Source organism: Schistocerca americana, chromosome X, assembly GCF_021461395.2.
Source record: "Schistocerca americana isolate TAMUIC-IGC-003095 chromosome X, iqSchAmer2.1, whole genome shotgun sequence".
Taxonomy (NCBI): Eukaryota; Metazoa; Arthropoda; class Insecta; order Orthoptera; family Acrididae; genus Schistocerca; species Schistocerca americana.
Window position 1 is genome coordinate 486,743,858 of NC_060130.1, and position 17,392 is coordinate 486,761,249.

The 17,392-nt window shown below is 44.9% G+C and overlaps 1 protein-coding gene across 1 annotated transcript in view; it reads right to left on the bottom strand.

The window, feature by feature from the left end:
* Positions 1–17,392, bottom strand: part of LOC124556089 (single-minded homolog 1-like) — a 137,760-nt gene that overhangs the window by 39,364 nt on the left and 81,004 nt on the right. Inside the window, exon 4 of the mRNA XM_047130115.1 lies at positions 12,305–12,419. Within this exon, the coding sequence (XP_046986071.1) occupies positions 12,305–12,419 (115 nt within the window). The remainder of the gene's footprint in view (positions 1–12,304; positions 12,420–17,392) is intronic.

Genomic DNA, 17,392 nt, shown 5'->3' on the forward strand with positions numbered 1-17,392 from the left:
GCTGAAGTTCCATCGACATTGACATCATTAGGTACAGAGCAGTAGAAGGATGGAACAGGAAATGTAATGTGATATTTTTGAAGGAACTGTGTCAGAATTTTCCTGAAGTGACTGTGGGAAATTAAGGAAAATTAAAATTGAGAAAAAAAATGGGGGGTCTGAACTCCTCTTTCGCTAAATAAATTTTACAACAGCGTCACCTCGCACAACGATTTCTGTGAATCTCATGTGAAAAATGCTGCGGAGTTCCTCCAGCAGCGATACTGCACATTTCTTGTACGGCCCCTGTTCGGCGGATGTAATACATTGTTTCAGTCACCGCACTGTCAATGGAACGTTAACATAAAAACAATATCAGTTTGAGCGGGTGGTGACCCAGGGGCGTTAGTTTATACCGAATGGATGTAAGTTGCTCAAGATATTTATGCGGCCTCCAGATGATCTTACAAGGGGACCTAACGGCCTGGCACTCTTCGATTTCCTTCATACGTGAAGGGACCTGAAAATCAATTTTCAATTATCTAAAGCAGTACTACGCAAAAACGCAAAATTCGCCTTCGGAGACTTGAATTTATCCATATGCTATTAAATACAAAACGTTTGCTGGTAGCTGAGTACATGGGGTGTCAGTCGTATGTTTGTGAATGTCCCTTGTTTAATTCGCGATCATAGCAACTGCTCTACATTCATTTTAATTCTATATTTATTATGAAATCTGGTCTCGTAAACTGACAACGGCCAGACCAGAGGTGTGCTGGGCACATGCCCCTCCACATCCACAGCCAGTGACGCCAGTCGGCTTAGGATAATACGGCGGTCGGACGGTACCGTTTGGCTTTCGAGGCCTGTTCAGATGTAGTTTTATTTATTATCAAATCGAAATGTTAATTGATAAATATTGATAAAAATCTTTTATTTTTAGTTAATAATTTCATGAATAATACGAGTCTTCACAATAAATTAAAATTTGGTGCTAAAACCATGCAACATCATCCGATAATAAAACACGTTTTTATTTCGAAAGGTTACGTATATATTTTTACATTTCGCGTACATACATCAAATTTTAATTTACTTTCATGCAATTAGTATTTAAAAATGTTATGATTTAATATTTGTTAATTAACAGCCCATTTAATAATAAATACATAATTTAAATGAAAGTAAAGAAACGTTACAAACGAGAATCTAACTAGAGTCAATGAAAGACGCTACTCACTCAGCAGCCAGCGACTCTGTTGAATATGAGGAAATGGTTTTTACCTAACCATCTTATAACATTGAAAGGCAATTTTTCAAGTTTTTTTGTGAAAATTGCACCGTACTACTTTATAAAGCCGATGTCCAAGCACTGACCCTAAATTTCTGTAAGTATGAAGAAAATCGAAGACGACCAGTCCGAAATGCCAACTTGTTAGACATACAATTAATTGCAGCGTACTGAAAATCATCTTCTGTCTTTTGTTTCCTATTTTTTTTTCCATGGTCTGCACAGCCACTGAATGAGTTCCACGCCAGTGCAGCCTACGAGACGGGGAAGCCGTCCTCAGCAGTTCACGAACAATGGTCAGCTGAGCAAGTAATGCCTCCCGGCGCGATGTTTCTTCGTGTCCAGTCTATACATCTGTAACATGGTGGTAGGCTGCTCTAATCGCCACTGCTTTTTTCTGGAAGTTTTGATCTCACGTGTGAATTATTATTATTTTTTGTTTTTTCAGAGTAGGGAAGACGCACCAGAACTCGCTTCGGACTGCAGTATTGTGGCTGACCGCGCATTAGGGTAACAACCAGAGTATTGTTCTCGCACAGTTTTCGTTATTCGTCAAATTCAAACCTGAGTGTATCTTCAAGTTATTACGTTATCTACAAGTTATCATGTCGTGAAACTGTTGTGTTACGTGCAAGGTGTGTCACACTTTCGTGTACAAAATTATACACTTAGTAGCGGATCTTAAACCGAGTACTTGGAGATAAGGAACGATTGGTCGAAAGTGAGTATTTCAGGCTGTACGAGGTCTTTGGAGCCTGAAAACTTGTTCTGTTCCTACATCTACGTTTGTGGTGATACGTTAAACGATAACTCACAATCGTCTGTGATGTCTTGACGGTGGATTTTTCTCCTTCGCGTTTACAGGAAGTCGTTGGTGCACGGAAGCCCATTAGAAACTTCAAGGGAACTGACTATTGGAGAGTTAGCTACGTGTCTCATAGTACGGCAGACAACAGGAAAATCTGAGAGGGTGTGGAAAATTATTACGCGTCGGTGTAAACCATACACTGAAACAGTCATCACTTGGAATAGCATATACGAGCTCCAGTTGCTGTTACAAGGCTTTAGTTGTTCGTGCCAATAAAAACTTAAACATTCATAACCACCTGTCCTTATCTTAAAGTGCTCGGTCCTCAACCACCTTATTTAATATTTACCCTAAATTTTGTTACCCTGGATAAGAAAGTACCCAGAATTTTTTTTTTACTTCTCAGTGGCTTTTTCGTTTCCTGTAGATATCAAAACATACATTTACGACCCACAATATTAAGACCATCCCCCAAATAGCGTGTTGGTCCACCTTTGTAGCACGATATCATTCTGCGTGGCGGGGAATCCTACAGTCCTCGGTGAGTTTCCAGACGTACGTGGCATCTACGCACCGGTCACAAAATTCCCGTAAATTACGAGCCGGTGGCTTTGGGCGCGAACATGACCCCCGATAACGTCCCAAATGTGTTACCTCGGATTCAGACCGGGCCAACTTGATGACTAGGATATCAACGTCGTTTCACTATCATGCTGCTCCAATCGCTCTAGCACGAGTGTGGCCTTGTGACAGCAATTTTTATTTTGCTGTAAGACGCTATCAGCGTCGGAGAAGGCATCAGGCGCGCAGGGATGCTGGAATACCGCAGTAATGTTCACGTAGTTCATAGCTGTCATGGTACCTTTACTTACTGCCACATGTCCCATAGAAGCCCAAGTGAAATGTGCCTCATAGCATAATAGTGCCTCACCCGCCTGCGTTCGTAGAGCGGTGCATATTTCGAGCAGTCGTTCGCCTGGATGACGGCGTATCCGGACACCACCATCGAGCAGGTGTAACAAGAAACGTGTTTCATCCAACCAGGCGACACGTTTCCACCGATTCACGTCCAATCTCGATGGTACCATGCCCACAACTATCGTAACTGACGATGTCGTTGGGTCAGCATGGGGCACATAGGTGCCGTCTGCTGTGGGGCCCCATGTTCAACAATGTGCGCTGAACGGTGTGATCCAAAACACATGTGCCTGCACGGCGTTGTACTCTGTTGTCAGATCTGCCACATATCGCCGCCTATCCTGCATCAGAGAACGGGGAAGCCTCTGACCTCCACGTTCTGTGACGAGGCGTGGCCGTCCAACACTTTGTGGCCGTCTCGTTTGTGGTTTCGCCTTCGTTCAACAACTTTCCTTGGATGCTGACGACAGTAGCACATGAACATCCGACCAGCTTCGCCGTTATCGAGATGCTCGTTCCCTTGCGCCGTGAGCCGGCCGAAGTGGCCGTGCGGTTAAAGGCGCTGCAGTCTGGAACCGCAAGACTGCTACGGTCGCAGGTTCGAATCCTGCCTCGGGCATGGATGTTTGTGATGTCCTTAGGTTAGTTAGGTTTAACTAGTTCTAAGTTCTAGGGGACTAATGACCTAAGAAGTTGAGTCCCATGGTGCTCAGAGCCATTTGAACCAACCTTGCGCCGTGCCACAACGATTTGCCCTTTGTCAAAATCGTGTATGTCAGGAAATTTCCCCATTTGCGGCCCGTATAATCACGAGAATGATTCCCTATTCGTCTCTGTTACCGTTATATACTTTCCTTACCGCGTCAAATGCCCCGCAACGCCACCAGGCAGCTTTCTATCTCGCGGCTCGCGATGGTCAAAATGTTCAAATGTGTGTGAATTTTTAAGAGACCAAACTGCTGAGATCATCGGTCCCTGGACTTACACACTGCTTAAACTAATTTGTGCTAAGAACAACACACACACCCATGCCCGAGGGAGGACTCGAACCTTCGGCAGGAAGGGCTGCGCATCCGTGACATGGCGCCTCTAACCGCGCGGCCATGGGCACAATGTTTTGGCCCTTCAGTGTATATGGCTGCCAGTCCTTAACCGGCTAAGCTGTTTAGCTTGCGCAAGAGACGAGAAGGGAATCTGACCCACACCGATTCCGAACGCCATACTGAAGTCTGTTCGCGTTTTTCACCTGTGATATCGTTGGTTGTACACATACATGTTGGCACTTGCCAGGTTGGTTGAAAGACGTGGTACACACCAATCTAGGCAAATGATACACTGTTTCGTATTTCCAACTTATATACACAATTAATGAATACTGAGATACGAAAGCACACTGAACAGAGATTATATAATTAGAAGTACATTTTCCCTGATTAAGATTAATGTAACATTAGGGCTGTGGGAACAACTTCGGCCACAAAAGAAAATCTGCACGTAAAATCTTCTCGGTAAATTTAGAGGAGCGGTAAAAAGAGAGAGTAGGGCGCTCACAGAGGCATATAAACAGCCATGTTGCCTCGCTCCATACGCCGATGGAACAGGTTAGAAAGTGAGTAACGCTCGTACGTTACACCCTCCTTCTTGCACCATCCGTTGGCTTGCAGAGTGTGTATTTATATTCTGAAGGTGTTCTGTAGGATATTTTAGTCGCTGGAGGTTCAGTTATTATGTAGTGTCCTGATCCGGAATGCGTTTTGTTAGCACGCTACGAGAGCGAGTAAATTGAAAGTGATTGATTCGTTCTGATCGGTCGCCGCTCAGAAGCAGCAACAACAAGCAGTGTGTGTGGAGGCTGCGACTTGAGCACGAGTGGTGCGCGTGTAGTAGTTAAACACCGCCAGCATATATAGCTCCTCGTAGAAACAACAAGCGCTAATGGCCTTTGTTCTTTATGCTTGTTTAGTTAATAATCACGCGACCAAAAATCTGTTAACCACTTTGTCCGATGTTGGAAGGGTAAACCTCCTGTTGTTAGTACGAGATCTAGACGAACTACCACACGCTCTCAGCACCACCTAAGAACAGAGGCATGTCGTACAACCGACAGTTAACAGAAATCAAGCTGCGCATCAACTTTTCTACTTAACTTTCGCAGAATGTCAGTGCTTCAGCTGGCTATTGCAGTCTGTGCAAGGTGACAGGACGGGATAGGATAAAATATGATAGGGTAAGGATAGAATAAAGTAGGATAAGATAGGATAGTCCTAACCTGTCATCAAAAACACCAAGTGCTACTGTCATAGGAGCACTGGCGGAGTGTTCTCTTGTATTGATCTGAGGGGAATACCGTACCCAGGTCTTTTTATTAGCTCTCTGTAAGAATGATGCAGCACACTCTGCATATACCTATCAGAAGATAGGGTTTAGTGGAAAAATATCGGTCCAGCAAATCGTGTTGCACTAACTGAACATCACACTTATGTTTTCACGTCATACAGAGACTTTTGGTGTTACTGATGAGAATATTCAGTACTCCAATATCGATTGTTCTGCGGGTTCGTGTCCTCAGATAAATACAGCAGTGCTTCACCAGTAATGAAGTCACGTTAGGAACAACCTCTCCATCATACACTGACGTCGAGCAACAGCATCTGAATTGGTCAGTAGATGCATTACCATCACTTTCTAGGGACACAGTTTGAATTAGAGCACAGATCTGTGAGCATATGCTGAAGTGCTAAATGGCGCGACGAGTTTCTCGGACTTCATTCCAGGGCCGCTGGTTATTCACCAAGTTTCTTGTTCTTCTTCTTCTTCTTCTTCTTCTTCTTCTTCTCTGCTAAAAACCATACGCCAACTGCCGCACAGACCGAGCAACCGGCTGGCGCGTCATGTAACAATCACGGTCGTCCTACGGAGGTACAGGTTCCTGCGACAGACCTTGCATCATACGTGAAACAACTGTGCTATTACTCAGGGTAAATACAGAAAACTCTGTCTCCGCTGTACTAAAGTACACTGCCTGACAAAAACAGTGAACCGCCCAGGAGACATCGTTGGAGATCAATGTTGCTTTGGACACCGACACACAATCGGCTCGGCGAGTATTTAAATGATTAGAGATGCAGTCCTCTGTGACAGGCAGTACGGCCAACAGGCGCATTAGCATTGTTTCTGTTACTGTCGGTAACAGTCCTGGTTGGGTATGTAAGGGGCGTGAACGGCGTCAGATGTTGAATGATGCTGCAGTCCTGGTTGGGTATGTAAGGGGCGTGAACGGCGTCAGATGTTGAATGATGCCGGCCGGTGTGGCCGTGCGGTTCTAGGCGCTTCAGTATGGAACCGCGTGGCCGCTACGGTCGCAGGTTCGAATCCTGCCTCGGGCATGGATGTGTGTGATGTCCTTAGGTTAGTTAGGTTTCATTAGTTCTAAGTTCTAGGCGACTAATGACCTCAGAAGTTACGTCGCATAGTGCTCAGAGCCATTTGCGCCATTTGAGCCAGCAAATCGTGTTGCACTAACTGAACATCACACTTATGTTTTCACGTCATACAGAGACTTTTGGTGTTACTGATGAGAATATTCAGTACTCCAATATCGATTGTTCTGCGGGTTCGTGTCCTCAGATAAATACAGCAGTGCTTCACCAGTAATGAAGTCACGTTAGGAACAACCTCTCCATCATACACTGACGTCGAGCAACAGCATCTGAATTGGTCAGTAGATGCATTACCATCACTTTCTAGGGACACAGTTTGAATTAGAGCACAGATCTGTGAGCATATGCTGAAGTGCTAAATGGCGCGACGAGTTTCTCGGACTTCATTCCAGGGCCGCTGGTTATTCACCAAGTTTCTTGTTCTTCTTCTTCTTCTTCTTCTTCTTCTTCTTCTTCTCTGCTAAAAACCATACGCCAACTGCCGCACAGACCGAGCAACCGGCTGGCGCGTCATGTAACAATCACGGTCGTCCTACGGAGGTACAGGTTCCTGCGACAGACCTTGCATCATACGTGAAACAACTGTGCTATTACTCAGGGTAAATACAGAAAACTCTGTCTCCGCTGTACTAAAGTACACTGCCTGACAAAAACAGTGAACCGCCCAGGAGACATCGTTGGAGATCAATGTTGCTTTGGACACCGACACACAATCGGCTCGGCGAGTATTTAAATGATTAGAGATGCAGTCCTCTGTGACAGGCAGTACGGCCAACAGGCGCATTAGCATTGTTTCTGTTACTGTCGGTAACAGTCCTGGTTGGGTATGTAAGGGGCGTGAACGGCGTCAGATGTTGAATGATGCTGCAGTCCTGGTTGGGTATGTAAGGGGCGTGAACGGCGTCAGATGTTGAATGATGCCGGCCGGTGTGGCCGTGCGGTTCTAGGCGCTTCAGTATGGAACCGCGTGGCCGCTACGGTCGCAGGTTCGAATCCTGCCTCGGGCATGGATGTGTGTGATGTCCTTAGGTTAGTTAGGTTTCATTAGTTCTAAGTTCTAGGCGACTAATGACCTCAGAAGTTACGTCGCATAGTGCTCAGAGCCATTTGCGCCATTTGAGCCAGCAAATCGTGTTGCACTAACTGAACATCACACTTATGTTTTCACGTCATACAGAGACTTTTGGTGTTACTGATGAGAATATTCAGTACTCCAATATCGATTGTTCTGCGGGTTCGTGTCCTCAGATAAATACAGCAGTGCTTCACCAGTAATGAAGTCACGTTAGGAACAACCTCTCCATCATACACTGACGTCGAGCAACAGCATCTGAATTGGTCAGTAGATGCATTACCATCACTTTCTAGGGACACAGTTTGAATTAGAGCACAGATCTGTGAGCATATGCTGAAGTGCTAAATGGCGCGACGAGTTTCTCGGACTTCATTCCAGGGCCGCTGGTTATTCACCAAGTTTCTTGTTCTTCTTCTTCTTCTTCTTCTTCTTCTTCTTCTTCTCTGCTAAAAACCATACGCCAACTGCCGCACAGACCGAGCAACCGGCTGGCGCGTCATGTAACAATCACGGTCGTCCTACGGAGGTACAGGTTCCTGCGACAGACCTTGCATCATACGTGAAACAACTGTGCTATTACTCAGGGTAAATACAGAAAACTCTGTCTCCGCTGTACTAAAGTACACTGCCTGACAAAAACAGTGAACCGCCCAGGAGACATCGTTGGAGATCAATGTTGCTTTGGACACCGACACACAATCGGCTCGGCGAGTATTTAAATGATTAGAGATGCAGTCCTCTGTGACAGGCAGTACGGCCAACAGGCGCATTAGCATTGTTTCTGTTACTGTCGGTAACAGTCCTGGTTGGGTATGTAAGGGGCGTGAACGGCGTCAGATGTTGAATGATGCCGCAGTCCTGGTTGGGTATGTAAGGGGCGTGAACGGCGTCAGATGTTGAATGATGCCGGCCGGTGTGGCCGTGCGGTTCTAGGCGCTTCAGTATGGAACCGCGTGGCCGCTACGGTCGCAGGTTCGAATCCTGCCTCGGGCATGGATGTGTGTGATGTCCTTAGGTTAGCTAGGTTTAAGTAGTTCTAAGTTCTAGGAGACTGATGACCACAGCTGTTAAGTCTCATAGTGCTCAGAGCCATTTCAACCATTTTTGTTGAATTATCAGTATGAAGAGCAATGAGCCGGCCAGAGTGGCCGAGCGGTTCTAGGCGCTTCAGTCTGGAACCGCGCGACCACTACGGTCGCAGGTTCGAATACTGCCTCGGACATGGATAGGTGTGATGTCCTTAGGTTAGTTAGGTTTAAGTCGTTCTAAGTTCTAGGGGACTAATGACCGCTGTTGTAAGTCCCATAGTGCTCAGAGTCATTTGAACCATTTAAGGGCAAGGAGATACCGTGTATCCTTATGGGACGTCAGTATCAGCACCTCACAGAGTTTGAAATGGTCCTTATTGTGGCTCCCCATTAGGCCAGCTGATTGAATCGTGCAATATCGATATTTATGGGGCATTAGGATGCGGCACTACCCAATGTTGGACTGCATGGGAATGTGAGGGCAAGCATACTCGTCGTCAGGTTTCCAATCGATCATGTCTGATCACCTGGAGCGCTGTATTGTGTATTACGCGCTTCATAACCCACTCACATCTGCGTCTGCTATCCGAGAATATGAAATAGTCTGTCATCCCGCACCACTGATCAGAGTCTAGTACCAGCCGGATTATGGAATTACCGTCCCATACGTAGGCTGCCGTTGACGCTACAATACAAATAACTGCGTTTGGAATGGTGTCGTACCTGGGAAGCATGGACTGCTGATCAACGTCGCCGCATTGCGTTCATCGACGAATCACTGTTCTGAACTACCCCAGATGACTATAATCGGAAAGTATGACGGTGACCTGGGGAGGGGGTCCCATTCTTCCATGGTTTTGAGTTGCATAGCGGTGTTTGTCCTGGCTTCATTGAGTGAGGACGCGTTGGATATGACTTTAGGTCACAGCTGGTAGTAACATCACGAACATCCCGCTCCTCATGAGTTACCTCTCATGTAACAGTACCCTGGTGCCATTTTTCAACAGAACAAGACTCGTATAAGCATGGAACGTGTATCTATGAAATGTCTGCATGATACTGAGGTACTCCAGTGGTCAGCATGGTATCCAGATCTGTCCCCAATAGAACATGTGTGGGACCAACTCCGTATTCAACTGCGTCACAGTGTTAGTATCCAGGATTTAAAAACGTAGTTACACGAGTTGTGGATAAGCTTGCCTCGGGAGAGGCTACAACTGCTTTGTGACACCCTTCCCAACCGTTCAGTACGTGCATCCAGCCCAGAGGCGTTCCAATACCATACTGACAGATGGTTTCATACTGCCAAGTTATTTGTAAATTTGACTCGAATTTGTAATCACAGAAATAACATCGCATACTCTCTTTACCTGTGAAGTTTCATTTCGTTTCTTCCTCCCGTTCTGGATGTTTCTTTTCTACTTGTCAGCTATTGTATTTAACAGTTTTTGCTTGAAACTTTTATCGCAATATGTCCATAGCACCGCAGCCGGTATGGTGGTACTGCCATCCCCATGGACACAGCAGAGAGCTCTGTGAAGGAATCTGGAACTTCAGTGTACGCTCTCACGGTCGGTGCCTCTCTGCAGTTGAAACTTCCGGCATGATCGATGCATAAAACTGTTTAGTGACGTTTCGTTCCCGTCAACGGGAAACATCTCCAGAGATAAATCAGCAAATGCAGTTCTGCAGTACAGCGCCATGCGTACCTATGTCCTATCGCAGTTCCAGATTTATCTCTGAAAATACCTCCCGTAGACGGGGACGAAACGTCAGTGAGTAGTTTTACATATGGACCACGGTTTCTCAGCCCCGAAGTTTTATCTGAAATCTGATTCTTCGTCACTTTCCGTGCGGACAACAGTGTTTTTCAGTACTTTTTTCTCCTGGGCTCCCTGTCTGCAGAGGCTGAGCCTCTGGTCAAAGCGTGAGTTGCCACATTCGTCATGGACCACTACGTCATGACAAACCTCCTTAGCCGAGCCAATCGGAACCGTAGAAATTGCAGACCACTGCCCAGGCGGGTTTTAGTCCAAACACTGTTATTATTTAAACAAATGTATATGTATATACAGGATCGTAGAGAGAAAATATGATCTACTGTATAACACTAAGAGACAGACCATGATGCAGTACATATAAAAAAAAAACTAATATGTCTTTGGGTTCATGCCAAGATGCGACACAACTGTTATGAATGGTGCAGCAAGCTACTACGTAAGTGAACAACAAAAGGAACGTTGTACATTTTATTCGTTATATCCACTGTGAGTGACGAACTGAAACTTTGATTTAAATGTGTCAATGATATCTCATCAGGCGCTTTTTGTATTTAATACGATTTATTATAATATTCACTAGGTTTTGAGCCACTGCTTGCTCATGATCAGATAGCGGTAGTGAATGAACATTATTATTGCCTGGACCCTGTGAGTTAGATTACAAGGCATTTTAGTGTCCACGAGAAATTAATTTCGGTAATTTACATTTTAGACAACTCACACACACACACACACACACACACACACACACACACACACACACACACACACAAGCGCGCGCGCGCGCTCGTGCACATGCACAGTATTTAAGTATTCACTGCGTTTTACAGTAAACACACAACGAATGAAAATATTTTACTATAGAACTAAGTACTCCTAAGTAGTGTGTGTGTGTGTGTGTGTGTGTGTGTGTGTGTGTGTGTGTGTGTGTGTGTGTGTGTATGTATGTATGTGTGTGTGTGTGTGTGTGTGTGTGTGTGTGTGTGTGTGTGTGTGTCCGCTGGCTAAAATGTACATTATCGGAACGAATTTTTCATGGACACCAAGATGCACGTCATCAGTACATTGCATTACCATAGTCGTATTCCATGGATCCCTCGAATTGTGATGTCTGGAAGTAGAAGAAAGTCAGTGATGCATATTCAGATTAATTTAAGTTAAATACAGTGAAATGACTTTACATTACTGCTAATTGTAATTATAAAATAACATAGAACATGAAGTGTTTCCCTGAAGCTATTCTTCATTTTTTTATTCTTTCAAACGTCTGTACAGAATGTTCTGTAACTAACACCAGAAACAGTTCTTATAACACAATTATGTATTCTGAAAATACTATCTTTTTAATCTGATTGTCCCAAGTGAACGTAAATACTCAGGATGAACTACCATCTTCATTTTTAAAACGCGTATACGAAAAATCGTATGCATCGCAAACATAACTGAACCGAAGACCCACCATTAACTCTATAAAACGGATTTCCAATTCTGATTTCATTTCTCCGAAGTGCCAAAATCTTGATATCTTCTGCTTCTTGTATTTCCTAGTTTGAGAAATATATTTTAATAGTTTGTGGAGTTGTATAAGAAGTACTGAATCACGACGAGCATAGCATCTAGTTGTGCGTGCTCCGGAAAGGAATGTTTCCTGGGCCGACCGCTGTGACCGAGCGGTTCTAGGCGCTTCAGTGCGGAACTGCGCTGCTGCTACGGTCGTAGGTTCGAATCCTGCCTCGGGCATGGATGTGTGTGATGTCCTTCGGTTAGTTAGGTTTAAGTAGTTCAAAGTCTAGTGAACTGATGACCTCAGATGTTAAGTCCCATAGTACTATAAAAAAAGGAGGTCCTGTAATGCCTGCGTCTGATGACGAGTCTGCATTGGTCCAATAAAATGTATGAAACGTATTGATTGAAAAAGCGACTAGCGCCTATCACACCCAAAGCCGCCAGCTGTACTTTCTAGTGAGTGAGAAGGTGTGCTCACCGTGCACCAGCGGGTTGTGCGTGAAGACGGGCTGCGCGCTGCTGAGGACGGAGGTCATCTCCTCGTGGTCTCCCGGGTGTATGTACTCGTAGATGCTGTTGCCCGTCAGCTCCACCTGCAGCATCGCGCACGCACACCATATATACTCCGATGTATATTGCGCTGCCAGATAATAATCAATGTCACTCGCGTAACACTTGTAACTACAACAAGAACTACAGCTACCAGTATTAACATCACTTCAATACCTAGACAAAAGCTTATCTCATCGGCAGTGATATCATATTTGCCTTGCAGGCACCAAATATTTATTAAAAAACACGATCCATGCGCCTACGCTGCAACTTACCCGTTTATTTCAAGCGCAGGACGTGTTTAGGACTTTGTGTACATTTGAAATTGTTGCCTGCATAAAAAAGTGAAACACATCAAAAAGGATCACAACATTTCCAGAATGAGATTTTCACTCTGCAGCGGAGTGTGCGCTGGTATGAAACTTCCTGGCAGATTAAAACTGTGTGCCCGACCGAGACTCGAACTCGGGACCTTTGCCTTTCGCGGGCAAGTGCTCTTTCTTTCAGGAGTGCTAGCTCTGCAAGTTTCGCAGGAGAGCTTCTGTAAAGTTTGGAAGGTAGGAGACGAGGTACTGGCAGAAGTAAAGCTGTGAGTACCGGACGTGAGTCGTGCTTCGGTAGCACAGATGGTAGAGCACTTGCCCGCGAAAGGCAAAGGTCCCGAGTTCGAGTCTCGGTCGGGTACACAGTTTTAATTCGACCACAACATTGTCACAGGTTCAACCAAGGTGGACGAAGATACGTCTACATAAGCAAATATATGAATCACGTTACTTCAATTACATCAGTGTGCCATTTCATATGCTTACGCGCCCTGCAATATAAAGCGACGGGAATGTACACCATCTGATTAAAGGTATCCAGACAGCTATTAGTGGACATTAAAATGGGGTGTGTCCACTATTCCCCTTCCTGACGGCTTGAACCCTGTAGGAAACACCTTCAGTGAGGCGCCTCAGTGTCTGTGTAGGGATACCGTCCCATTGTTACTCAAAGAGCCGAAACCAGGGAAGGTAGTAATGTCAGACGCTGGGGTCTGAAGCGAAGTCGACGTTCTAACACAAAGGTGATTTTCTGGATTCACATCGGGACTCTCGGCAAGCCAGTCCATTTCGGAAATGTTATTGTACACAGACCATTTATGACAGGGTGCAATGTCATACTGATACAAACATCGTCTACGAACAGTTCCTGTACTGTACGCTCTACACAATGCTGTAAAATGTGTTCATATTCTTCTTCATTTAGCGTTTTCTTGCCACAAAAGGAGACCATACACTAACTACGAAGAACACCCCTATACCATAACATCACCTCCTCCACACTTCACTCTTGGCACTACACATGACGGCAGGTTACTTTCCACGGGCATTCGTAAATCCCTTGATGATCATACACGACCTGTATGTATCCATTCCGAGACGTCAAGAAACTGTTTTGAATGTCAACGGGCTTCCTACATCGTATTATCCATGGTAATGTGTTTTCGTTGCTTCCATATTTTTGTTCAACCCTGTATTTGGCGGATGAAGGAAGTGGTTCCTGGTGTCAGCGTCCTTTGTGGCATCATACCTAGCTATTGGCGGGTGGATCGACAGTTTGTATGTCGTCCAGCGGAAGTGTAATGTGGTTCCTGTTACGAGCGCCGTAACTACATGGCACCACACTGGAGACTGCCTAGGTTTGCGCCTTCTCTGGGTATAACTGTGTACCGTATCTGACGGTGGGCACAGCAGCAGTAAGTCATCAAAATACTGCTTAATACTTTACATGCTTATACCAGTTAAATTTAACACAGCAAAACAATTATAAATAGTGGGTCCTCTCTACAGTACATAACTACATGCTAAATGTGGTGTCTGTTCTTTCTGACCTGTCGGAAAGAACATTTCCATTTTCTTCCTGCAGCCACTATGAATCAAGATACAAAGGAATTAATGACTTTAGCTGCCAGTGGGCATTGATTTAAATCAATGAGGAAAGTTGAAAAATTTTTTGGATCGGGATTCGAACACAGGTCTCCTGCTTACTAGAAAAATGCGCTGACCACTGAGACATAAGGACACAGTGGTCATCACCGCTGCACACACTAACCCAACTCACCTCCTGTCAGACTCAAAGCCTCAGTTTATCCAAAAACTACTGATGTAGCGCCCCTTGTCCATTATACGCATTACTCGTGGCATTTCGCTAATTCCTGGCACAAATTTTCAACTTTACCCATTTATTTAAGTCAAAGCCCACTGACAGCTAACGTCATTTGTTCCCTTTGTCTTGACGTAACAACTTGTCGTGTAGATTGACAACAAACACTGCTACAAGCCATGAAGCTGACAAAGCTTTTTGAGTTCCTGAATCTAGGAATTCAGACAATTTGTAGAAAGACGAGCTAATGAGGTATGCTCATTTTCACGTTCGTCTCCTGGGTCGTTGAGTGTGATGAAATTAGTCTCCTTCCATCGATTTGCCACAGGGTATCGTCGTTTTTTACATGGCCTCAAGGGTCGCTTAGCATAGACTACAGAAATATGTGGCTTACTAGGAGCTAATCGACTATTGTACCCCATTCTTTTTAACTCCCCAGGCACAGTCACTGTGCTAGCTGGACTATTGGTAACCCTTTGGAACTCAAGAGTGATTCCTTCCACTGAGTGCATGCAATAGTTTTACAGCCCCCCCCCCCCCCCCCCCAATAATGCTCGACAGTCTCTGTTCATCAGCATATGAGATCTGCCAGGTCTTAGTTTAGCTGTGGCTATTTCTCCACATTTCCACTTCACAATCACACCATGAACAGTCGACGAGAGCAGTTTTACAAGGGTTGAAATGTCCCTGATGAATTTGTTTCTCAGGCGACATTCACGTTCGCAGTCAATGAGCCCTCTTGACCTACCCATTGTGTTGTTACTGCTTCTCTACTGGCAACAAAATGCGCTCCGCCTCCTTATATACTGGCGTGTCCACCTCTAGTGACGTCTAGTTGCCAGTTTCGCGTTACAGATAGGAGTCCGTATACTTTTGATCTGTAGTGTGTAACGATGGTTTCAATAGATGACTTCCCGTCATTTTCTAATCACTGCGGCCTTTCTGACAACAAATCTCGAATCACTTCTCACAACTGAGTCGGTACTCTATAGGCACGCAATTTGATTAGAAGTTCGTTGTGTGGACAGCTGTCAAAAGGTTTATGGGAAACTAGAAATATGAATTCAAGTTGAGATTCCTTGTCGATAGCATTTCTTCAGTCGAAATGAAATTACTCTGTAACGAACCACTGGAGACACGGGTGTCTTGTAGCAAAATACTCAGAAAATATTGCAGAACAAGCTCCGAAATTTTATGGACTGTGTTCGGGTTCACCCTGTATATCGTACAATGAAAAGTATCCCCCACCACGCACTTTAGAATACAGATGTTGATGTAGAACACGGGAAGGTCGCAACGTGTCTTCCTTCAGCGAGTGCAGGTGGGAGATAAAGCCGGCCTGTGGCGCGCCCAGCCGAACACAGGAGCGCGTAATGAGCGGCTCATTAGTGCAGCTTTTACTCCAACCCTCAAGGCTGCCTTCCTCCTAGTCCCATGTGACTACAGCTCCACCTCTGGCTTGCTGCTCGACTTTAAGCTGACTTACCGAAGTATCTCACCTTTCATCCCAGAAAACGCATGTTCTTCTTTTCTTTTTCTTTTCTCGTCAGTTTATCTAAACCTTTCCCAACTTAATACGTATCTTACTTTGTCATTCCTTGCCACGTCGCCCCGTTAGCAGGCCGTCACTCGTGATCTGACGCATATGCAGACTGAAAATTACTCCGGGAGGTTGCACTGGAACCAAAGCAAACATTTTTCTCTCATAATTACCTGTGAGCATTTTTTAATCTGGCAGAGCGTGTAATCTCTCACAGCGCTCGTGCAATTTTGCAGAACAAGGGGACGAACCAGACGAATGTCAGACACGTCCTTCGTGAGCAATTGTTAATCCATTTCAGCTACAGCGCGTGCACAACGTAGAACCAGATGTACCTGGAACAGTGGCATATGCATCCTACATTTCCGTCCTCTGTACTGTTTACATTTGAAGAAACGTTCGGGGTGTCCTCAACATCTACAATTCGCATGTTTTGAGTGAGGTTAATCCACCTGCTACATCTGCTCGCGCTCATCAATTGCCGTTCTACCTGAATATGTGGGCAGATTTGTTGGTGACTGTTAATTGCGCCATATCTCCTGTCTAGGTCATTAAATGACAGGCATTATTACAATTTCTTCGCCAGAACTGCTGGATGACGTGCCACTCGCTACAAGACTGCATATCGTTCCAGCATGACGGGGCGCCGGCACGTTTCAGTCGTCCTGTGCGTCGATTCTTGAACCAATTATTTCGAGAAAAGTGTATTGGTCGTGGTGGTCGTGTACCATGGCCTACTCGATTCCCTCCTTGACACCTCGTTTTTTTTTCTTTTTGGTATGACGGGAGATGGTACAGTCTTGTTCAAAAAACATCTGTTGAATCAGAAGAGGATCTGGTTGCCCGAATAGTAGCAGTAGATGTAGAAATTACGGACACTCCTGCATCTTTGACCGCGTTAGACAGAAAATGACTCCCAGGTGTAACCTCTGTTTACAAGTAAATATAGGTGTTTTTGAACCTCTACTGCAATGAATTCATTGTGCTGTGTCATTGTTGTTGTCTCTTGGTCATGAAGGATTAAAACTTGTTTGTATTACTTTTTGTCTTCACAGGAAAACACATCAGAAGAAGTGTTTTCGTTGTCCTATGCAACCTCCCAGTATATGTTAGTTTAATTAATTTTAATCGGAAGAAAACTCCCTCTACTTGTTTAAAAAGCCCTGACAGGAAAATATGACATTCGAGAAAAATATTTAATTCGGTATCCTGTGCAACCTCCCAGGGCTCGTCGGGTAAATTATTTTCACTCTGTAGGTGTGCAATGCGGACTGTAATCAAGAACCATACTCGCAGAACACCTCTTCATACAACAAACTATCATCAGTT